At 42.1% G+C, this 25,711-nt stretch overlaps 1 protein-coding gene across 1 annotated transcript in view; it reads right to left on the bottom strand.

Annotated features, from left to right (window-relative positions):
- Nucleotides 1–8,212: 8,212 nt before the first annotated feature.
- The window catches only part of STON2 (stonin 2), a gene marked incomplete at both ends in the record, with an annotated part of 57,357 nt that continues 39,858 nt past the window's right edge, over nucleotides 8,213–25,711 (bottom strand). Inside the window, 3 exons of the mRNA XM_082000873.1 lie at nucleotides 8,213–8,296; nucleotides 9,410–9,612; nucleotides 15,786–17,621. Of these exons, the coding sequence (XP_081856999.1) occupies nucleotides 8,213–8,296; nucleotides 9,410–9,612; nucleotides 15,786–17,621 (2,123 nt within the window). The remainder of the gene's footprint in view (nucleotides 8,297–9,409; nucleotides 9,613–15,785; nucleotides 17,622–25,711) is intronic.

Raw genomic sequence — 25,711 nt, 5'->3', positions numbered from 1 at the left:
GAAGGAGACTTTTTTATAAAAAATTACTTCTTAGAAAATACAGCGCAAGGATGTATTTAAACACTTCTATTTCCACGGTACTTCAGCAAACAGATAAAGCACTATCCTCAAATGGTGCTATTACTTATCCTGTAAAGTACTTTCACTGGGCAGCAGGCCTTCTAGGTTCAGCGAGCTCAGCAGAGAAAGAAATTTGTCTGGAGGGCGAGGGCACGTCTGATGTCTAGTTCCTGCTCCAAGGACTATTCCCATCATTTACTCAACAGCATTTCAGAAACTGCAGTCAAGGACCGGCAAACCTGGTCAGTACTCTAAGCCCTTGAAGTCCTCAGACCCTCTTTTCAGTCTTGACCCATCTCCACCTCTGTCCTGGCCCTCTAGGTAGCCTCAAACGAGGAGAAAGGAAGCCAAACCCTGTTCGCTTACCTGCGGTGCAATGTTCTGACCACTGAGCAGGTTATAGAACACAGTGCTCATTCTGAGCATGGCAGCAGGTTAGAATCCTTGAGAAAGGGCAGGTAGGAGAACGCTTGGCTTGCAAACCCAAGCTGGACTCGGCTATATAACCGTCTTGGACTGCGGTAGTTTGAGGCACGCACAGGAACCGCCGGTGTCTCTAGACGTCTTTCATGCAACTTTATGAGAGCTCACGGTAATTTTGGTACTTGCAGATTGAGGCAGCAGCTGCATGGGGAGTTCACTGGGTGGGAATAGTGGCTTGGCTGCCCAGGCTTGGACTCAGCCCCAGTGGTGTACCTCAGGGTGGTGGGGGGTGTCTGTCTTTTAAAAGAGTGGCCAGAAAACGAAAAGGCCAAAATACTGTTCTTTCCATCATACAATGCATAACTGGCATAGGCCTAGGCATGCCTATGCCACACACACATATGCTTTTGTTTTTTAATAGACACTAGCTAAAAGTTATCCTTTTACAGCATTTTCTGTTGGAGGTATTTAAAAGTGCTTTATGGACGTAAATTTAAACTGATTCCGTGCATGACTGTGCAGACAGGTAAGGACTACTTGGGTGAAAAGAGCAGTCCACACCACTGAAAAATTAATTTGTCTGTTGGCCTTTTCTCAGCTGAACATGGAATCAATTGAGGTAGTCAACACCCACTTTTGAGATCTAACTGGTCTTCCGTGTGCCAACAACGGGCCAAGTTCTGCATGGGGTTCACAGTCCTGAAAACCAGGGAGACTCGTGTTTCACCGAGTGCCGGATGCAGCGGGTCAAGTAGTCCAGGCAAAAACCTGGCAACTTGCAGTGACCACTAGAGAGCAACAGCCCCTTAGCTCCGGCGAACCTGGGGAGCGTGAACACCCAGCTAAAGGCCTTACAGTTCCACTCCGCAGTTCCCTCTCTAGGTAGGACCCATGCCACAAACCACAACTTACCGTGCAGAAACGTCACTGTTCGCTCACACTTTCATCATCCTGTGTCTTTCAGGTCCTCTGGCCCTGCACAGTTTGAGAGCTGATTTTGACAAAAGTGGTTCAGTTCCAAGTCTAATTCTTTTTGTTCACATAATATTCATACTAAATTTTTTACTGTTTTTTTCCTTTGTTCCCAGGGTCAGTGTTTGGGTCTCCCCAGGGCACATTTTTTGCATAGTTCCTGACTTGTCATGGGACTTCATGAGCTATTAGCACACATTTTTCTCTGCTGAGATTGTAACTTCAGCGTATCCTATTTTGCCACCCACGCTCCCCTGGTTGTTCCTCTTGCACCGTCACTTCCCAGCTGCCAGGGACATTTCTTCCTCGTGGGCAAAAGGCACCTATAACAGCTTGGGGTGGGGGGGAAGCCTGCTGACTGATGCAACATAATTTAGACACGATTTTAATCAAAAAGGGAGGTGGGGATGGAGGATGATGTAGTGATTGAGCTCTACTCATCTCTTAGCTGACAACTGTCTGCAGTTTTGGTTTTGTTTCTCTTGACCAGAAGCCAGTGCTCTGCTATGGTTCTGCCTGCATCTGTGCGCTGACACGGGATTTTCCCATTTAATTCCTGAGCACTCTCTGTATTAGCACAATTGCAGAATTGACCATGCCCTAACAAATGTCTTTGCTTCCACACGGAGGAGCAGAGCTCTCCTTTTCTGTTCTGCATAAGGGAAGCCTTTACAAAAGAGGCTCTAACCTGAGGAAATTACTTTCAGCTGTATTCACCCTGTATTCTGCCTATCCCTTCAGATGCTCTTTAGGCCAAGATGATTGCTCCCAGTTTATCTACGGCCCCTGGGGCAGCAGTAACTGGGAGGCTGCAGGTGGCCCTGACCAGGGAAGGACCAGTCTGCCCAGACCCCTGAACCCCAGCACGTGTGGGCCACGTGCTGTGGTGCCCCAACGTACAGCGACTCCATCAGGCTTTGCTGTCCCATTAATCCGGGCTGAGAAAGACACCTTTCACAGCTGGTGTTTAAAATACTATTTCAACTACTTTTTTTACTTCTTTTATACATGGCAGTTGCTGTTAGGCTGCTAAATACTGTGACCGAAAGGACAGGAGCTTTTTCTGGGACTGGTGCACTTCATGTTTCAGACACACTTCTCTATGTTTTGCTTTACCTCAGCTGGCCTTCATCAGCTTTTGTCCTACTCATAAATTTACAACGTATCTGGATTAGATGGTAAAGGCAATCATGGCAACTAAGAGCACTGCAAGAAAACTGTGGTTTTTTTCTCTCCAAATTGTGCTATCTCACTCTAGTGCTGTCTTTTGTTTGGGTACACGTTGCATTGGCACTCTGACTTCTCCATCTCTTGTAGGGTGTTATTTTGGCTTGTCTCAAAGGACTGCCCTATCGCCAAGGAACTTTGAGCTCCCTGGTTTCAAACTTTCAGCTTTTTCTAGAACTCTTTTTAAAACTGTTTTGCACATTATCAAGCTATCATGGTTAATATAATCCTACCCTCCCAATTTGACAGTATCATTTCCTAATGTCACTGAATATGTGAATTATAGTAAATACACTGCTATTACTAACAGCCCCCGAATCTTTCTATTTGACATTCCTTCTTCTGGCTGACCTGATTTACTCCTGAATAATGAACATGAGGCATTGCTCCCTGTGTACCTCTGGTTTTTTATGCAGTAAAATGATTGACTTAATGTCAGTTGTACTGAGGCATACTGAGTTGTACTGAGCACATACTACGGAGAATGTGCTGAGCTCAGAGCAATAATCTGAGCAGCCCTTATGATGGGTATCTGATTTTCTCTGGTCAATGAGACTGCCCAGCTCTTCAGTCTGATTCAGGGAGTGCTCGGTGGTCACTGGTCTCATTGACTGTGAAAGAAATGGAAAGACGTATGAAATGATACATGGCTTCCTCAAGTTTGAAAGAACACAGAGCATCATAGCAGAGGACTCTGTAAATCATTTAAACCTTAACCATAGACCTCCTTTGCCAACAGATGTTCTGTTCACAGGACGACACTGCCCTCACTACTCCTGGCTTTAGTCGCTAGAGAATAGAAGAGACCCACTGAGCAGAAGCTTCAGTTCTCAATTACTTTGTTTCAGGATGGCTTAATTCAAATGTTGGATTGTCTTCTATATTATGTTAGCAGTGCTCCACACGCCTGTTATGTGGCTCAAGCTCTAGGCCTGCTCCGTTTCCTTTGCAGTCTATCATTCAGCCTGGATGATCAAATGAAATAGCATCTTTTCTGTACGTAGTCCCATTACTTCTAATTTATGTCCTTCTTTATGCCATTCAAAACACTGCCTTTTCCTCTTCTGAATTCGAGACTCTTGACTTAGCAGAATATACAGCACATGCAACTTCAGTTTCACAGTGAAAATGAGGACATGCTGTTTCATCTTAACATTTATTTACGTTTTCCCATAGTTCAAACAAAACATGAAATCCCATTTCAACCGACAAAATAAAAAGAAAAAAAAATAAACCACTTCTACAAAGTTAGCCAGTGTATAGACTTTCTTATTTTACAAAACAAAAATGTAGGAACATGTTACAAAATAATCATCAAACCAAACAGTGTCAATAGTGCAAAGAATGAATTGCAAGTATAGGAGAGAGAGGGAGGGAGGGTAGGACGGATGGAAGGATGGATGGATGGATGGATGGATGGGTGGGTGGGTGGCTGAACGAAACAGGAAGGCCAGGAACAGCTATGCCTGTTATCACACAAAATTTTGTATCTCAGACAACTCATGATGTAGATTTCACTTTAGTGGCGGAAGAGCAGAAGTACTTCATCTCTGTGTGCTGCAGATTCTTGCACTGGCCAGTTCTGGAGATGAATACAGCTGTAAACATGAGCTGCTAAGAGTCACTGAAAGGAATTTTTCACCCTCTGGAACAGAGGTGACCTATCAAGGGCTTGATTAGTCTGTGTGCATGCAAGGGCCGAGGAAACTACTGACAACTTATGCACGCAACAGAGCAAGCACCTCCAGGCTGAACTTTGTATACCTTTTCCTCATGCTTTCATTCTCTTTTGCATGCAATTGCTCTCTATTCCGGGAGGTGACTGATCAAGAGGGAGTTTTAGCAGCTACTAAGTCACGTGCACAGGTAGACCAAGAGGTCTTGGACGTCCTGTCAAGTAAATATGTCAGCCAGCAACCCACCAGAGAAGGTAAATTATTTCTGCAATGTTTCTTATGATACTGCTACAATGAAGAACCTAAAACCTGTCTCCTTCATAGGATGACTAAATTTGAGTCTAAATAAGACAAAGAACAAAATTAACATCAGTCAGTTACAGTAATTCTCAGCTGAATTTGCTCATTTTCCTTTGCTAGCAGAGTGTCCATAGTTAATAAATGTAAGAGGTGTTTACTAGAGTAAACTCAGCTGCCCAGAGATGTTCATCTTTACTCCTTGTGAGCAAAGACTGTTTAAGTTTATTCTTCTAGGCAAAATTCCCTGCAATACCTCAAGTCTTACCATAGTACAAAAATGAAACAAAACCATAATAAGAAATAGAAAGAAGGTTGAAAGTGGGTATAGCTTCAGGGAGTAAAATGTATGCTTACCTTGAAGGCACATTTCCTGCACAGAGTGTTTAAGTACTACAAAGCTTTCAATTAAACCAAAAGACAGTGATTACATTTTTCTCAAAAGGAGTACTAAACTGATGATTCAAAGAGATTTCTTCCCAAGATAGAAAAAATAAGTCATCCCCGCTACAGGCATACCTTGTATCTAAATAATTTCTGCTATTGTCTAAAACTGACAAAACTCTCAGCTCTTTTCACCCCCATAAACAGTCTGTCCAAGTTACTATTGTGCCCCTATGGATTAAGAGTGTACAGTTCACGTATATAAAGTTCATACAGTGACCGTACCTAACACTGAAAAACCGGCACTGTTTAATCAAGCAAGAACAGTGGAAGCCTCAAAAAGGGCACTTAGGATCCCAGTGTTCAAATGTTCAGTGCCCATAATGGTGCTGGACTGAAAAAAGAATTCAATGGTCACACCTGGTGATACCCACATGAGATTTTCTAAAGATTTTGGTTGTTAGTGCTCTTTTGAAAAATCAAACTACTTACTCTATTCAATAGGAAACAAGATCTTTTGAAACTCTGGCCAAGGTGTTAATCCTAAACTCTTGAAAATTCAGTGGCAGGCACATCAGAAAAATACTCTCCAGAGATCAGAATGGATTAAAATGGCTTTTTTATAAACCAGAACACTTTTCTAGTTTTTCTGCATAACTGCGTGAGGATTGGGAGAGAAACTTCTCTAGTACAACTAACTACATAAAAGAGATCAGTCAGGCCCATATTCTTTCTTTCATTCATTAACTTTGAATAAAAAAAAGAATCAATGATGAAGATACATTAAATAAATCCAGAAACCTCCAATATGTTAATCTTTCAATTTCTGGGGTATGAAATATTCTGTGGCGGGAGCATGATAGAGATTGAATAGTTTATGAATTTAACAGAGATGGAAAATTATATTCCTTTGATTTTTTCCCCCTCTTTAAGGAGTGCAACCTAATTTTGCTTATTTGCTATTACCTATTTGTGTTTTCCGAGGGATGGGGGGCAATAGGCAAAAATTCAGACACTGAACCCACAGGTCAGAGAATCTCCCAACATGTGAATGTCTTCACAAGACATTCTCACACTTCCTCAGCAACACCTCAGCACTTCTTCAGCTTGGTTTTGTTGGATTTCTTGCTGATCCTCTTCATAAACTGTACACTAGGAGCTGCAGTGAAAAACAGGAAAAACACCCAGAAGTTCTCTGAATGTCTTTGAAAAGAAGAGCGAATTTTATTGAGAGTTGCCACGCAACTCATCACAGCCAGCCTGTAACAGAGCTGAGAACCAGTCATGAATTCAGCCCCGTGCTCTCAGATACTTCACAACCAATACAAGTTATCATTTAATAAATATTAATTCTTTTCACTTCATCAGTGATTTTAACCCACTGATCTCAGAATGCTTCGTAAAAGCTAACAGCATTCTTCCATGTACAGAGCGATACTGCAAACGCTTAGTACTCACTGGCGTGCTCCGAGCGAGGAGCTCTCTGGGCTCCGGAGGGACTGCAGAGGTGTATCTGTGTAAATATACATCACTAGGCTGATCTAGGCCTGGAATTTAGGTGCATATAGAAAAGCATTTGGAAGTTCCCTATGATTTGTGTTACGTTCTGCCACTATAATTAATCTAATCTTTTATTTGGGATCTTAACATTGTAGGGATTTTTACAGGAGTCACAGTGAAAGTAGTAATTTTCTGTTATATGAAATGTAAAATAAAATAAGTTTATAAATTTATAAAAAGGTTTCATTTTAATTCATTATGATTTTAAATTATATTGCCAAGGCTTTCCAAATGTGTGATTTTAAAGTCTGCAGTAACCTTTCAAAAGATAAATGATTTAATAAATTAATTTTCTTACATTCAAAATTACCTGGAGACAAAATATTACTCAAGCCATGGAAACAACTACAAAAAATGTATTTTGAACACTGTTTTACCTGAACTATATATGAAGGAGTGATTTTTGCCTGCTGCATTTTTATTTAGAAATATGGTTTAAGTCTTGCGGTTACTTTCAGCTAAATGGAGATGGAAAAATCTCCATGATGGAAGCTTCTTTTTAATTTTTGAAAAAAAAAATTTTGGGTCCCAGTTAGTGGGGGTTTTATACAGATACAAATTATTTATATCGTAGGTTCAAGATAGAACATGAAAGTAATATTGCGCTGCAAGCAAGGACAGACTTCCAAGGAGTTTCAGGAAGGCAAACAACATTGTCTGTTAAAGTAATCGTGTTCTGATGTTTTCGATAACCATCCACCTTATCCATCCAAGAAAACATAAAAAAAAAACCCCAACCCACCCAAACCCCAATGTTTTTCCCTCAAATATCTTTCTAGGCAGGAATGATCTAATCTTAGGAAAGTCCCTCCTGCATCACCTCTATTATAACACACATTCCCTGTTACTAGCAGCTATAATCACATTCAGTCAAGATAACAGAAAAGCCCAGACTAACAAATAAAAATTTTAAGAAACTGCAGAGGCTTTCTTGTAACTTGTGCGAACCCCATGAAAATGGGCACAATGACATGTCGTTCAGAGGATGAGACAGGAAAGGGTGAACAGAAGAACAGTCCTCACTGTAGTCCATCTGCTTGACCATTTACTATGTTTAAGATGCAGAGTTTGTTGATTCTCCAGAGTGATGCTCAGGGTTTTCACTCTGTTGACCACTTCAGAAATGAGATTTTATATCATTTTTCACTTGATGCTCCCTGGGTTTTATCTGGCAGTTCAGAAGGAAGTGAATCTGCCAATGACCAAACCAACAGGCATATGAAAAAATGCTTAACGCAGGAGGGCAAGATTGTAAGTGAGATAAAGGCTGCTTTCTGGTTTGGCTGTGATGGAGGCCAGACCATACTTCAGTGCAGAACCTAGACAGTGAAGAGGCAGAAAAGGCAAGCTTGACTGTAGTATGAGTCATTCTGTCTATACCCTAAGTGTACTTAAATCATTCCAGCAAAAACCCATGGGTCCGCTCCAAACAAACCACTGGCAAGCTTCTTCTCAAAGTATGGATCATCACAAGGAAAAATAATACTCTTCAGAGCCTTATTTCAGAAGTAGCACTCCATACTTCTTAAAGAAAAATACCAAAACCCTGCAAGTCCTTTCTTCCGGTTCATTAGTTTGACCACCCCTCTTGGGACTTGCAGACTGATCTTCCTTCACTGTGTAGCACATTCATTGACATTTGCAGTATCTTCTCCCTTCAGACCCTCATTCAAGCTTTTTTTCCGCTCTATTTCGACCTGGTAGAGGAAAAAGAGGCAGAACATTTGTAATGAGAAAGGAAAACAAAAGATTAAAAAATCTTCCTTAGTGGTGATTTGTGTCCTACTTGGGTGAAGAAAATCTGGGTAAACTGAGAGGGTTGTGAAGAGAATAGTCTGAGGAGGGAAAGCTGGATTTGATTTACTATAAGTGTTTTCAGTCTATATCCAAACAGTTTTATGATTCCACAGTGTCATGACATCGTTTCCAGAAGAGATAATGTCATGCAGAGAACTGGTGTCACATGATTTTATCTTCATTACCATCCCCATCTGTACTCTGAATCCAAACACAGAACCAAATCAGCAGAGGACATGTGGCTTCCTAAGTGGCAGCAGAAGACCAGCCTCAATTTTAAACTCTGCAAAGACCGATGTATAAAGCAAAGAGATTCATTTACAAAATGATCATCTACATTTGTGTTCTAAATTTCAACACCTCCAAAAACTCAGGGATAAGCCAATGTTTAATTCTTAAAAGGAATATTTAGGAAGATCGAATACCACCTCCAGGGAATTTAAGAGACTACTAAAAATGTAATTACAATTACCATTAAAAATATTTGCCACGAGAATCTTGGCAGTATTTCTCATCATTGCTCTTAAAGAAGGCAGGTAGGATGCTAATTTCTCTGCTGAGTGATCAGCTAACATGCAAATTTTGGCATACTGAGGTTCTTGGCAGGTATATACATACTGTATTTTCCCATCTGCTCCTCTCCTTAGGGCAGGCAGGAAGAAGACACATTTAAGCACAGAAATAATGCGACCCTTTTGTCTGCTGTAGCACTCCCACTCTAGCTGCTATGCAGAGCAGCAGAATTCCCTGTTCACGCTCTTACTCTATCAGCTAGTCCCCAGTAGCTGGCCGTGTGTACGCTCTTCTATAAGCGAGTTTATTCCATCGTTGCTGAGGGATAATCCTGCTTGTTTGCCATGAATCAATAGGCTGCACATGGGTAGCTACTGCACCACTGTGAGGTGCCAAATTCCCACCTCATCTGCCCATGGTATTTTATTTGTCTGCCCACACTTTTCCAGACAACGTAGTATGCAAAGTAACCATGGTGACTGCCACATGCTCAATTTTACCTTGTAACTGTAGTGTGCTGAATAGTTGACCCACTTCCTCACATCGGTCTTGTCCTCAACAGAGATGGACCGAACAGTGGCTTTGGATGCAGAAGTGGTGGGCATGTCAAATTCCACATCTACATAGCGGACAAAACTGGAAGGCACTTCCCGGTCAGAGCCAAGCTCTAGGTGACAGAAGAAGCAGTGCGGATGGCCAGAAGCTGGAAAAAGAGGGCAATCAGACATGAAGGTTGTGTTGGAGGGATCAAAAAAACCAACATCTAGGAGAAAGCAACATCACAAACCTGCAAGATACCCAAAATCCACCTAGGTGAACTAGTTCATAGCAAGTGACAGTACCTCACCTGCTTCAATACTGTTGGAGGTTCCAGAGAAATTAAACAAAGCAAACTGCACAAAGGACTGCTGATCGCTCTAGTTTGCTTTTAGTGGGTGCAAATACAAGATGTTAATCAAGCACCACAGTGTAAAGATATTTCCCCTCTTCTGATTCCCCCAGTGTATGTAACAGGCAAAGTACGCTGCGGCACATCCTTCTGAAATGTCATGTATTGATAGCAAGTAAAGGTGGTATTTGGCAGATATTTCACTTTTATTTGAAATTGCTATCCCCATTTTGTAGCAAAAAAACCCAAACAACTGGATAAGGTAAAATCATTTTTTCTGGTTTCAAAAAGCAAATTTGGGGAAATAACTGTTTATTCCATACTGTAACCCATGACAATGTGGCTAGTCATTACAGATGGCAAGGTGAGGAAGTAATCACGTTTAGCTCTGTCATCTGTAAATTGTAACCTTAGTTATTATTTTCCCCCTTTCTTTTGCTCAACAGCAGTGACACTTATAAATTAAAGTAGGGACGGCGAGTCAAGCTAGGTTGGTTTTATTTCTGACTGCTGCCAACTCCCTAAGCTCTTGAGCAAGTCACTTAAGGTCTGTGCCTCAGTTTCTCTGCAAAATGAGGATGAGAGCCTTCAAAGCCACCTTGGGCTTTCTGACTGAAGGGATCCTATCACCTAAGTATGTGTAAATGAAAGTAATGTATAAATAAATAAACGGAATCCTTGTCTACCACTGTTACAGCCTTTAGGATTTCTGACTACTTGTTCATTGGGAAAGTTCTTCTCCATACAGCTCAGCGAGGTGTACAGGACAGAGACAAGGAAGGAGGAAGACAGGCAGAGTAAAAAGAACTGTGTGTGGAAAGCCCAGAAGCTCTGCCTGGGAAGAGGAGGAAAACACTGCCTGTGAAGGACTTGCAAGCCCAGGCCTTGAAAAGGAAGTCAGCTCCTCATCCAGAGCTTAGCCCAAAAGTCAGCCTTGTTGAGCTGAAGCTTGAAAAACAAGATGTGGGATTTTGAGATATTACTTGTCCCAACAGGATGAAATTGAGTCTTTAGAGGGCTTAGGCATTGCCCACTCAAGCCAGTGTAAGTCTGGGTAAAAATTTCATCTAGAGTCAGCCTCATAGTTCCAAACAGTCTAGCCAGGGTTTCCTCACAACTGGAAGGTCTATGAACTTATGTCTGTGCAGCAAATCCAACGAGAGGCTGTGCAGTTCAGCAGAGACCACAGTGAGACGACGCACCACAGCTGGAGCCAAGTTATGAATGACTGGGTGCAGTATCAGGCAGATCTAAAAGTTCAAGTTCTGCAAGCATTAAAACACATCCCCTGCTGCTCATCAGGATCAATTATCCCAAGCAGAGTTGCCCTGGTTCTAGACCGAGATGGGATCTCTCTCTCTCAGCTTTCCACACCCGGAGCACACGTTTTATGGACAAAAAGCTGTGGTGCACAGCAGACCTTCAAGACGATCCCACCCACCATTTGCTAGCAGCAGCCCCATGCGCTCTCATGGAGGACACTGTGCCCTCCAGCACTGCAGGGCTTTTGCTTCTGGCCAGTTCTTGAGCTCGGCTGTGGTGGGCCTCTGCCCACGCGCGCCCGGGTGCTGCTGCGCGTGCCTGGGAATCACTGCTCTCTGGCACTGTGTTATGAAGATGCCTAAAAATAAGTCATTCCTGGCTCAAAAATTCTGTGTTCAGCACTCAATACTGGCAACCAACACCCAGTCTCAGGCTCCCCATCCATTCATACCTCTTTCCTCACCCTGGACCAGTCTTGGCAGACTCCTCGTTGTAATCCTTCCTGCTCATCTGCTTTGCTATGCTTTTCCTCTCCTCTAGATTGCTGTGGGTTGCTCCCTCCTCCAGACTGCCCGGCTTGCAGCGGAGGCCCACAGCAGCCCAGGAGAGGCGGCTCTGTGCTCTGGCGCAAGCCACATCCATGGCTACAAGATGTTCAGCTTGCGCTACTACACCCCTGGGCTGGCATGGGCTCGGTTGGTTTTGGGATGGACACATGTGAAGGTAACACTGGGAAGTGTTTCACTGGGCGTAAGCACACTGTGTGACAGCTGCTTTGGAGATCTGTGCTTTTAAACTCTTCATGATTTCAGCTGGACACATGCAACCGGCAAACACTCTTCTAACATACCTGAATGTTGGTGGATATTCACAGGGTCAAAAAAAACGGGGGTGGGGGGATAAAGGGGAAAAAAGCAAAAAAAGCAAAAAACCCCTAAACGCAATTAACAAAGCAATTATTAAATAATTGAAATTCAGCTAGTAGGAGTACCCACTAACAGAAAAAAACAGGCACAACACTCAAAAAAAAAAAGCAAGTTATTAATTTAAACTACCTCAGCATGGTAGGCAACGAGATGAACTGATTAAGAAAGCAACTCCTCCACCAAAGCTATAGCAAAAAAACCAAGCACATCAGTGTTCATTAGTGTCCTGACTGCGAGGCACACAAGGCACAACTTCTACAGATCTTCTGTTTGTTCAACAGGCTCATTCAGGGCTCTTTCTCTAATGGACAGGTACACTTTTTAGTAAAATCAGGAGGAAATCAACAGGCCGCTTTTGTTTTGCATCTCTTGCTTCCTTGAGCTACTAACATTTCATTCTGACAATCGAGGATCTGATAATATAATTCATATATATTAATGGGTTACCATGATTGGAGGGAGTCTGTTCCAAACAACTTTGACGTCCCAACATGTTTGGATTAAAGGATTTAATTTATTTCAGAAAGTATACCAGGCAGCACGCTTGGGATCCACAGCCAAACTAGACCAAAGTTCAGATATCCCGATCCAAGTCTCTGCATAGAGGCTACATCCCTGCTTCACGGGAAGAGTATTTTCCCACGATCAAAGACCAGTTGAACGTTTTCCTAAAATTCTCCTGGTGGATTAAAAAAAAAACAAATATGTGGAGCCCAGCCAGCTGCAACTGAAGCTCTGCAGAGCCTGTAAATAGGCTTTCTTTATCAACCGCTTTGATCATATTAATTGCGAATATGAGAAGGGCAATAAAATTTAACAAGCTATTTTGGAAAGGATTTCAGCAATGTGCTCAGTAGAATCCAGTCGATAGTTTTTTCTTAGGTCAAATCACAGTCAGCGTACAGGCAGCCCCATATCTGTCATATGCTTTTCATTGTCCAGTCATGAGCAGATGCTTTGACTACAAAATAATGCAGACAGGGCCGATAAGCAGTTCCTATAGTGGGAGGGCAAAGGGCCCCATCCCGTTAGAAAGCACAAAGAGAAAACGTTTGGCTAAGACAGCCAAGTTACTGAAATAGTTCTTCACAATTTGGGTGCTAGGATACTACAGCCTGAATGCAAGCGGTGAGCTTCATGGGGACCGGCTCTCCTCCCCTGCGGGGCTGTGGTATTGGCCGTCAGGGGAGACCAGAGGCAGGGGTGATAGTGTCATACGCCGCACGTCTATGCAGAGCCTGCACCAGTCTGCATTCAAGGAATGGAGTGAAGCACAAGAGGTCCAAGACCCCTGGAGTTCCTGGGATCGTGTTTGCAAGGGACTGATGTGGCAGAGCACACAACATGGATGACAAAAGGGTCCCACAGTAAGTCTGTGCCTACGTATGTACTTCGTTGGTAGGCACATGGGCTGGCAGATAGGCATGTGTGCTGGAGGGACTCAAGCAATGCTTATGCCCCACGTTGTGTGGACAGGTTGTGTGGCCTCTGGAGGCCAGGTGGAGCTAGAGACTGTGGCCACCTGCAGCATTTCTCACCAGCCGCAGCATGATGCCACCACCTCTCTCCTGCTCTGGAGTCCCAGGCACCAGAGCAGTTCATTAGCAGACCAGGCATTTACAGAGCACCCAGAGCGCTTGTCAGGGGTGAGCTGCAGGTGCCACAGTAAGAGAGCATGAAGTGCGAGTAAGTGGCGTAGTTTTCTACTTACTGCTTGAGAACTGCATCATTTATAGGGACTTCTGCAAATAGGCGGAGGTGAGTTACTGTATGACTTGTGGGTAGGGCTGGATACAGCCAAGCATGCACAAGGTTGGGAGTAGACCACACATCAGTATCATGGGGGTCAGAAGTGCATGTGGTCCCAGCAGGCAAATCTAAGACGGAGTGGGAATCAATGCTTTTGAGTACCGTTTATACCCTTCTTTGTTTGCCATATACTTTGAGTAAGAAAAACCATGGCACAAGTACTGTCAACAAATGTAAATAGACCTTTAGAGGCAAGCTCAGATTTAAACTACACTTGGCCTGCCCTGTCATCACTTTGTGATTCCCTCTCTCTCATGTACCTCATGTGTCCTGGCCAAGACAGTGCTTGCAAGGCCCTTCCTTTCCCTGAAATTACATCTGACCTGACCAGAGGGGTGAGGACACTCTCTTCCTCGCAGGAAGTAAACAAATGCTAACTGACCTGCGTTCTGCACGGTGACACTGATGGATAGATGCTCTGTGGCAGGGCTCCAGCAGCAGCGCCAAGTCTGTGATGCATTGCCCCCTGACACAGCGTATATATAATAAAGCCTCACGCTGGGAGAGACGAGATCAAGGAAACAGGAGACATAGATCAACATCTGCCTCAAGGTTGCGATGGGTAAGGGAACATCACCTCGCAGGAGGCACTAGAGCCAGGAGTTCTGCCTCTTCTTCTGGTTTGCTTATGGCATGTTCTGCGATTGTGTTAAAGTTTGGGGGCTTTCATTTCCCCAGCTGTAATGTCTATATGGTACACAGAGATCTTTGGAGAGAAGACGCCACAGAAGGCCCAATTTCACAGCATCTCGTTCCCAGAGCTCATGCAGATGGCATAGTGAGATTTTCCTCACAAGCATGTTATTGCTCATAAACAGCCTGAGGTTAATTTTCATTGCGATACTTCTCTTGAGTTCCCAAGCTCTCTCTTCTTCTGCCCCCCACTACAGAAAACATGGAGCCTTCACTTTTGTCAGTGATATCCCTCCAAATTTGTAACCTATGGAGTAAGCTGGCATCCTTGGGTCAAAATGTGATCCAAAAGATTAGAAAACTTGGATCACTGTTTTGCTGACACTATAGCTCAAACTCAGGAAAAACATACATCCTTAGAAAGTGCCAAATCTGGTACAACACTGAACTTTCACGGAACAACGAATACAGAAACCCACCCAGTCACCCAGCTGCATTACTACAGCATTAATACTAAAAAGTGCATCTCATTTATAAAAAGCTAGTCTGGATCAGAGAAATCAAGAAGTAGAATTAAAAAAAAAGAAAAGTAGAATAAAAACAAACCCAAGTTGTCTAGCTTTATTGCACACCATGGATGAAAGGAGGGAAGTGGAATGACTGGCAGCGATGGCCAAAGGGAACAGTAGCTTGCTCGTATTATTTGAATGTTTAATTATGAACACGTTACCAGAATTACAAAGACTTGTGGGGTTTATGTTGGTATTCTCTCTTAAGGCTTAAGCTGTACTTACCTGTCTGCACTGATTGTGGAATGTTTTTTTAATGGTTGCACAGTATCTTCTGTCTTCTTAGGATCCCCATTCCAGACACTTTGTAGGCATTAGTTGTTGTACACACATTGAAAGATATAGCACTGGCCCCGTATGCTTGGCAATGCATGGAAAATAAATCACATGCGCTGGAACTACAGTTTATCTGGTCCCGTCATTCAGCCCCGTACCATAGTATCTTTGCCTTTGCAAGCCACCTGAAAAAGCCCTGCTTCCACTAACAGTGCTAAGCACTCAGGGATGTTGATGCCTAAGTCCCATAATGTGCTCATCAAAGTAGAGACAGAAGCTGTATTTTTGCATCTGGAAAACCTAAACCTGTTTTTATCATTAGCAATGTTTGTAGGATACGTAAAACTACTACAATGAAGGGTCAGATAACTTCATGCAACTAATTGATGTCCTTTGGTATACTACAGAGGATGATTTATCCCTCGCCATGTAAACCTAGTATTTCCTATCTTCCAAAGTTTTCCAAAAACTCTTTTAGTTTACTCCTGCAGAGATGGTATGCACCACTTACCTGAGTTTTTGTCAGGCAGTCGGCTTATCCTCCATACGATGGAATTAAAGGCATGCTCATATTTGGCAGTTCCCAAAGTTACTCTCATGACTGGCTCAGAACCAGACAGACTGGTTGATCCAAAAGTGGCCCCTTTGTTCACCTTGGCTTTCAAAGATTTCTCCCCCAGGACACTCTCCCTGCGGAAGTTTTTCACCCACTCGTTTGGCACTGGGTAGCGGATCATCACATTTTCACAAGGGACCTGAGTTAAAGGGTCGCGGTTGGAAGAGAACCCAGTAGACATCATCAGCCAGCTCTGCACCTCCACCTCAGCACCATTGATGCTGGCAGCTGTCCTCAGAGTAAAAGGCAAAGTTTTCTCTGCAAAGACAGTTCTGAATCGCATCAGTTCAAACCGGCAGGCATCCAAGGGGTTGAACAGGATAATACGGGAGTTATTAAACATGTCCTCATCCACACATGAATGGAACTGACAGCTGTATAATTTAATCCACTTAGTGGTAGTAGTGGGCATAATATCCTGCCTTGCAACTATCTCATTGCCTTTGATCAGGATATCATTAAGGCCCAGTCTGCATTCTGCCAGGCCAGAAAGGAAGCTGAGAACATAGATATGGGTCAGCACACTGTGCTGGAGAATCACACTGTCTCCTTTGGCCAAGATGCCACGAAACTCATCCCTGACATCAACCGTGATTTCTTCTTCTTGATAGTTTAGTCCTACTGTGCTCAGATCTGTTGATGACGCTGGCAAGTTCATCAGTGTGTCTTGCACAGCACTGATGAAGCTAAGGAAGTCTTCATAATCTGTAGTCCCAAGCTTGATAATTTGCTCTCTCTCTGCTGTGTGAGCAATGGCTGGCTTAGGCTGATACTTCTTTTTCTCCTTGTAGGTTGTGCGGTCCAACCGCACACTGTGTATCCTTCCATTTTCATCATAGTTCTGGAGTTTGCGCTCTGAAATCTCATGATTGATTTCAAGTTTGAATTCCCGGAAAGGCTTCTCCAGTCCTTTCTCATAAAAAAGCTGTATACATCCACTGTCAGTCAGCTTGACGTATATTGGTCCCCAGTGCCTGGATGACATAATATTCTTCTTCTCTGGGATCCTGAGCATCATTGGCCATCCATCCTTTGTTTGAGCTGGTGCCAGGTTAAATAAGGCTGCATCCAGATCATATGGCATCATGGGGTCATCATCAGGCAAGGTAGGGCTGCTCACATGATCTGGGTCTCCAATCTGGAGTTGCTTGAGCTGCTCTACAGCATCTGTGTGGGTTACACTTTTGTTCGCCTCATGGAAACTGATGGTATCAGGCTCTTGATGGAGAATAATGAGAGAGTCTCTTTGGCTTTTGCCTGGAGCACTGGAGACAGAAGAACTTTTGGAACGCCTGTCTCGCTCCTCGAAGAATGAACTGAATGGATTGATGGGTGAGGGTTGGACATCTCGCAGAGATTCATCCAGGAAGGGATTAGTAGCACTCCATGGTGGTGCTTCAACAGAAGGCAACTTGGTTAAGGAGGAGAGATCTAGTTTTTGAATTTTGGAGAGGTCACCCAATGTGCTTTTAGGACGTTCTCTTTTCTTAAAGGATGTAGTGAGGTTAAAGTTAACATCTGGAGTCTGCGTTTCTGCAGGTGGAGTGTCTGTTTTCAAGGGAGAAAGTTTCTGCGGTGAAGAGCTGACTTCATTGTCATCAAAAGTCACCCAGCTGGGAAAGCGAACTGTGGTTGGGGTCGATGAATGCCCATTCATGGAGGTGTTGTTCAGCTGCCAGTTGACAGCCTCCATATCTACCTCTTCATCTTCTTGGAGAGACGATGAATTGTCTTTAAAAAAAGAGGGGAGGGGAGGAAATTTCAGCTAATTATTCTGAAGTTATCTAGTTCTCTCCACTAAAAGAAAAACACAGTCTGCACAATAGTTTGCATGCTCAAAAAAGGTGTATTCCTGCGCTGGGCAAGAAAAACGTATTTTTGACTTGTATTGTAGAAGCTGTCCTCATCCTTTGTCAGGACATGGCCCCTTTGACCACTATTTTCTTAGTCTCGGGCTCTGCCAAGACAATTCCCAAAAGCCTGCATCATACTGTGCTATTTCAATGCCAGCTCTACCTAGAGGAGATAGTGGCAGTGTTAATAAGGTGTTTTCCAAAATAAGCAAAAATTCCCAAGAGTTCAGAAATTAAAGGGTTTTCTTCCCATTTTCTTCCCACTGGGCTAATGAATCAGCATGCTCCTCAAAATGAGCAGCCCGCATGAAATTATACTCTTGCATCTGCACCATGGCTTTGTTCTACATACGATACAGCAGTGCTAGCATTTGTGCCTTTTGTTTCTGACAAATCTATAGATGTTTTACACAAGTCACTGTTCTTCAGTACAAGCAGAAAAGTCGGTGTAAAATGCAGCACTTTTTGGTATGGCTGTAGACCTGTGATGTGAGCATATTATACAGTATTAACAACAACAACAACAATAACAAACTATTTAAGCCATTATTTAAATTGCTACCAGTTCCCAAAAAAGACGAGCTTGATTTCCATTCTGCCTCAAGTATAACAGACAATTTGAATTTTTATTCCAGTTACCATTTAGAATATGAAATAGGGAATGTTCATGTTAGGCAAAGTCCTGCCATTAGCTTATTATAATGTCTTGGGTAACTTGATTTTCTGGGCCCCTCAGCCCAGCTGTATGGAAGTTCACCCAACCTTTTGATCTAAGGACAAAACACAGTGTGCAAGTTCTAAGGATTATTATAATTGAGAATTGCATATGAAGCAGGATGATACCAATTTGTTTTTCAGGCCACAATAATAACAAAGCAAAATTAAGAACAGATAGCTTTTACAGACTCCCCATGCATTTCAAAGTGTATTTGAAAAGAAGTGGCACTATCTGAATTTCTCGGATTTTCTTCTCTACCCTGCCCTTTCACTCCCAGCTTTGCACAATGCCTCTCCATCATGCCTGCTACTGGTTGTACCACTGGGTACAGTGGTGGGTCCTTTATCTGTTAAGCTTTGCCACAAGACTATAAATAGATTTGTGGGGGAAAAAAACCAACAAGAATAATCTGATGTTGTTCTGATCCTCAAGTCTGCACCAATACCTTCTATGTTGTCTCATGCCTTTCCAGTACTTCGGTTAGCAAGCAGGTAATCCTCTGAAGCAAAGCAAAGGCAATGGAAAAATATGGTAAGAGTCCCTCTTTTTTTTTTGCCAGATATTTCTGGCAAAACATTCCCCATTTCTTTTACGACTTCTAAGAGCCGTGTATTGGTAAGATCAGGGTTTCTTAAGAGCGTACCACCTCTTCACCATCTGCAGTTATAATTCTCCCCTTTCCTGAATCTTAGCTTTTGAATTGCAGAAACCAAATGTGATTCCACAAATAAAAGTATTAACACTTCTGGTAAGTCTGAGAGAGGCAGATGAGAAGACCTTCTTGGAAGTCCATGTGAAAAACACACAGAAATAACCTGACAAAATTTCTTTCTAAACTGAACAAGTTTAGCAAAATAAATTGCTTATTTGATCCAGACACCCAGAAATACAGAAGAAACGTTAAGAGAAGGTGGCTTTATAAATGTAAGCATTTCTGTAATTTTATTTTCTAGAAAAATCAATAAACTGTTATTTGATTTGATATGTGGAAGTGTCAAATCAAATAATCTTTCTTTCCCAAACTAAAATCAAAAGTACATTCCTCTGTTGCCAAAGAACCATATGGTTGGGTGTACAAATATTTGAAGAATACAGAGGTGGTTCTAGAAAAGACAGGTTTTTAGCTTTGTCTGTAAAAGAATGCCTAATAGCAGGGAGGATAAAAATAACAATATGCTAATGCAGCTAAGCATCCAAAGTTCGTTCCTGAGAACTAGATGAAATAGTGTGTATATCCCAAGAGAAATATTGGCACCTCTGCTGCAAAGGCAAATACAGCATGGTGAAAAAACTTGACATTGCTAGAGGATGGCTTAGACAATGACTTGAGATTTTTCCCTTCTTGATTTTTGATGGGTTCCTGAACATGGGTGATAATGTTTAAAACGTGAATGTCCTTCAATTTGGCAGCACCCCAATAGATCTAGGAAAGGACACTTAAGAAAGTGATTCCCGAGATGAACGTTAAGTTCGTTATTTTACTTCTTGCTTTCATAACTCCTGCCTACAAAATAAATCAAGACAGTCAGTGGGGTGCAGACAGCCTTCAACCCAGAGTGACTCTTGACTGAGAAACACTAGATCTGCATAAAAAAAGCAAGAAGTGATCAAAACAAAGCACTTGTTTTTTTCTTCTTGACCGACTGACTCTGCTTTCCTAACTAAGTAACTTTGATAGTTGTTTACTTTGCAAAATTAAAATATCTTTTAATTGTCTGACTGTGCCAGATTCCAACCTGACATGTTGCTCCAGACAGCTACAAAACACAGGAGCAGATTTACCAAGGAGGTTAAGGGGACAGTAGCTCTTGTCTCCTTTCCCAGTGACACCAGCAACATGGGAACTCTGGGGCAAGCAGCCTCAGGCTGCCCAGGCAACTATGCGTCTCTGCATTCATTCCCCCACATAAGTGGTACCTGCAACCAGCACTGGCCATATCTTACTACATACATGCCTGAACATCATTACCAAGCCATTAAGTAACTCGGAAGCTTAAGTCCCTGGTGAACAATAAAATGCCAACCTGCCTTGTAAGTTTTTGGTTTTTTTTTTTCCATTCACAGGCTTCTTAATGTTTTGTTGGCTTTACAAGTGTTCAGTAGCAAAAGGGTTAATAATTTCGGTATGATAAACTGGTAAACTGTATTATGTTATAAAGGCTCTAGAACACCTCACTATGATCAGCCTTGTGACTCCCTGCAAGGAAAGAACACTTTGGTTCTCTTTTTTTTTTGTTTCATCTTTTCAATTTTCTGCTTAAACACCATTTTGGCCAAAACCACCAGGTAATATGTTACTTATGCCTGGGGGAAAGGCAGCCATCCAGCTGCTAAAGGACACTGATATTGTAAACAGTTCATGACCGAAACTGTGCCACAGAAGTAGGAAAAAAATCTGAGTGTTACACACCTTTCAAAAGCAAAGGCAGATAAGAAATGGATCTCAGCAAAAGCCTGGATTTTGAAATTTCTAAGGACTTTTCTATTTTACCTCTTGACAGAAATTAGCTCAGAGCTTCATGATGTGACTGTTTTTGTTACCTGAATATATTAATTTACATTTAATTCAGATAGCTCTACTTTACCTCAGGCTGTAGCACAGGCATACCCTTAACATGGTCGCACCTTCCAATGGGGTACTCGCTTGATGAGCCAACACCAGTCCCTCAAAGTAAGCATTGCTAAGTTTTCTGTTGGCATAGCTGGCTCTATTTTAGGATGCTTGCTGGGAAAGTAATCTACATGAAGTCCACCAGACATTGATACACAGGCAGAGAGTACTTCAGACTTGGCCTTTAAAGATCAGCCAGTTCAAGAGGATGCCAGTTACAAAACCTCTAGTGTCCCTGTATTCATAAGCAACGACAGAAAAGCAGAAAGCGCAGATAGACAGGATCTGGGAGAAATCACGGGCGATGCTGTCATATAGTTATGTCTCCATGACAAACGTTGTACTTTCATATAAATTCTGTGATATCCATATGTGGTCATTTCCTTGCATTTCTTTTCCATATCCAAGTCACAACAACTGTGTCTTTACACTGTTTTTTTTGGTGGTCCGTCATGTTTCTGATCGTCCCAAGACAGTTCCCGTAGTTTAAAGCAAGTGGGCTATTGTTCTGAAGTGACAGAACCAGACTCCTATTTCCAGGCTGGCCACTGACCTGCTAGGCTTTGAAGAAAACGCCTCATCGCTTTCACTCTCGCAGCTTCTGGTTTTCTTCCCACTTTTTGTAATTTTTGACTGTAAGAGTGTTAAATGTGGAACAGTGATTGTTCCCTTGTACTACGGTATCCAGTGTGTGTCTAGGACTCTCACGGAACACAGAGTAAGTGTGTAAACATCACAGAGTTGGATATAAACCTATAAACTGATTCAGTGAATATTTCTGTTATATCTATGCACTTGCAAAGAGTTTCAAGTTTGGTACAAGCCACGAAGCCAGGCCTGTTTTTGTAAGTTTTCTTGTTTATCAGAGCTTTGTTAATGGTAGAAGGTCAAACGTGTGACTGCTGCAGACATCAGTGTAACTTTCTCTAGCTAAATAAAGCTACAGTAGAAAAGTGCCGCGGAAATCAGCTGCAAGATCTGCAACTCAAAGCACAGAAAGCTTCTTGTCTATGGGAAGTTACTACCTGCTTATTTTGCAGAGAGGATATCGCTGAGGGTAACAGTTATTACCTCCACGTGCTTCCTGGGTACCTATGCTATCAATCAGCCTATGGTGTTGAACTGTTAATACAGAAGTTATGATTTTAACTTCATGCTTTATGGTGCAGCCAAAAGACATTTCAAAATCATCAAAACCAGTAAGAGAAGGTGAAAGCTGAAAGACTGATCTCTACGGTTCCCTTTCTTACTCCTTTTCCTCCTCTTACCTGACAGGCTTCTCAGATCATGTTGAATGGATTCATCCTTAGAACTTGTGAGATCATCATACTCTGTCATATTCCATCACTACATCCCTTTGAACTTGGGTATTTACATTTAGGCCATGTAAATCAGCAGCTTGATGAAACCTAGCGTAGTTTTATCCCAAATCTGCAGTAGTTCTAATCTGAAGTACTAAATAGTCCGTTCCCAGCAGCAGGTTAACAACTACTTAAACATGACTCCTGTTGTTTGGTTAACTATTGCAAATTCATCACAGATCCCAAAAGAAGAATTGTCAAAAGAAGTTAAATCATGTGAAGTTACAAAGAAGATGTATCATAGAGCTTCCAGCTGTATTTAAAACACAATGAATTTCATCTGTGTTCAATTAATTTATCCCCATGAGTCTCTAACCTTTATAAGAACTGCTATATTTCATTTTAAATGGAAGCCATCGTGCAGACATTAAACTGAAGATGAAATACAAGGAAATTATGACTCAGCCTCTCACAGCTAGACTGCAGCAGCCCTTGTACCGCAAGAGAACTGTTGAAAAGAACTGTGCTCCATGTACTATCCTAAAGGGCCCTAGAAGTTTTTGTGGACTTTGTTGATGTTTTGGCATTTTCTTATTATTCGATGGCTACACAAACGTATGTATTTATGTGAAGGTAGGACTACTGCATTTCAGGCATTGGTGCTCACCGTACTTCATTGCCCTAAATTATTTGCCTTGTGTCTCCTTCACTGACATTGCCTCTTGCTGCTTGGAAAGGGAAGAGAACATCTTCCCAGCAACCGAGCCTGACATAACCATTAAGAAACTGGTATCGGAGTACCCATAAGAACAGCAGTAGTTGCAGCTGGAAGTTTCATTGCAACCAGCTATGTATGATGCTACCTCAGTGCCTTTTCTTGCCTCACCTGTTTTCTGCTCCTCTGTTTATCTTTATTCAATTGGAGAAACTAATTAAAGGAAGCCTGAAATTCAGTCAGAGCCCTGTCATTATTCCTTGAGTAAAGAAAATGTTCAACATAGCAAAATCAGTTTGCAACTTAGAACTTTCCTGCGTGATTTAATTAAAAAATACTCAATTTTTCTACTATGTTATGTTTATTGAGCAGTTAAAACTCTGGTTTAAGAAAAAAAACCAAACCAGATTTCAGATGTGATATGGAATAACTGAAAAAATATTTCAGCAACTCATAATCTAAGTACAGTTAACTCTCTTTTTCTGTGTATAGATCGCAGCTATGCCATCTGCTCTTGGCTATAACTATAGTTTTGTAAAATTTTCTTACATGTTCTGCAGTCTGTACTGTGCAGTAGGTTAGGCAATCAGAATGGATCTGGCTAGTCTTAAAACAAAACCAAGCATCCGTAACACACCTCATGCACAAAACTGCTAAATTAGATTCCTACAGCAGATGCCCACGTTCAGAAAATGCGCTTTCCAAATATACTGTTCAGGTTTTAGTCTGTAAACACTTAGAAGTTAGTGTATTAATAACCTTAGACAGAATTACAGCCAAGAACAAACACACAGCCTATCCAGAAATCACCAAAACATTGCAGCAAAGACAGATATATAGCTTTGAAATGTAAGTGCCTATATACCTGGGTCTCCAATTAATACCAATTTATCATTTGAACAGCAGAGTCCAAATTAGACATAGTTCATGCACATCATGGACAAAGTTGTTAGTGTTTTGAAGAAATTGTTGGATCTTCACATCAGGTAGGAATTACGTGGCAATAAGTTAGAGGCAATAAGAAACTTTAAAAGGGAATAAAACTCTACTAGCTATAGCTAGAAGACATTAGGTACTCTAAGAAAAAGCATTATTTATCATTTAAACCCAGCTTTCTTTGATTTTCTTTCAGTATAGAAGGCTACTTTAACAAGAAGTTTGAAATAAATATGTTTTGTTCCTGTAATATGCTTACAAAAAGTGGAGTTCTTCTCTTACATGTTAAACAATGGCAGTGAATGGGTCCCCAAACTATTACAGAAAAGGCGTCTTTTTGATTTAAACCCATTTGACAGTCACAGCTCTAGAAAGCACGTGTTTTTCCTGAAGATCAGTTCATGTGCTTCCATTAGCTGGCCAGAAGGTGGTACATTAAGACTGATATAATTAGGGGAAGTCTTCAAGATTTTTACAAGATTTAGACAAGACTATGCTGTTCAAAGAAATCACAATATATATGTGACATAATACTATTGTTTTATAATTAGGAACAATTTGACCCAAGTTGTGAATAGATCTCACATAGGTGGTAGAGAAAGCATTAAAACCTGCTTGTTTTTCCTTAGAACTTAACTCTATTAAACAAACATAATATAAACATCTTAGCAACTAAGCATACCTACATGATTCATTACAAAGCAACTTCGTTTCCACCCCTGAAGACATAGCATAGATACGACTGACATATTTTTACCATTATGTCATCTAACTTTGTTCTCAGCAAGGTGTACTCCGTCCAGAGGTTACCAAGACTAGACTACACCCCAGCCTTAGTCATTATTACTACCAGTAGAGTACTTACGGTCCCAGTTTGGCTAGGCTAGACAAAGCCTGTGTGTGAGGGGACAGAGCAGAGCTGGGAAATACAACACTGAACCTGTTCGAGTAGAGGGATTGATAACTGACAGGTTCTCTGGAGAAGAACGAACCCCTCTGCTTCATCTTTTATCCCGAAGGAGAACAAGGAGCAAACGAGAACAACGGAAAACACGCGCGTGACATTTTTCAAAAGCAGCTCCTTTCAAAGTACAGCGGCCAAGATAAATGAAGTCAGTTTGCCTCTGAATGTACTTTGGACTTTGCTTCTGCCCACAGAGGTCTGCCTCCCTCTGATTTTAATCAGCACTACATAGAACATATCCTTCAGTAGCGTAACTGCCACTGAGACGAGACCACAGAGCTCGTGAAGAGATATTCTGAGAGCAAATAAGGAAAGAGAAATGCTCCTGCCAGGACGTTTCAGGAAGTTCATGATATTTGGCAAGCAGACTAAATCTGTAGCCAATCCTACAAATGCAAAGACAATCGCGCTCCATCTTAGAAAAGCCGGTACTAGCATGCGTTGGACAAGCCCTCTTTTGCAAAGAGCAGTTACATAAAACTCTCTTATACAGTCGCTGCTTCATTATGTCATGATTTTACAAGCCATACGTAATGGACTAGTAGCAAAATACAGAGGTTTGCAGACCTCTTAAGTTTTGTCTCCAGTACTTGAGATAGCTTGTGTGGAACAAGCCCGACACGTGCAGTGCCAGCCTGCAGGCAGAAACGTGCCAGCTTGCGGATCCTCTCAGCTTGGGGTCCCAGCAGGCGGCATAGCCTTTGGCTGCAAAGCAACACGCTA

This window comes from Phaethon aethereus (genome assembly GCF_964289735.1).
Source record: "Phaethon aethereus genome assembly, chromosome: 5".
In the NCBI taxonomy this organism is placed as follows: domain Eukaryota; kingdom Metazoa; phylum Chordata; class Aves; order Phaethontiformes; family Phaethontidae; genus Phaethon; species Phaethon aethereus.
The sequence above is the reverse complement of the archived record's forward strand: the minus strand, read 5'-3'. Positions and strand labels throughout refer to the sequence as shown.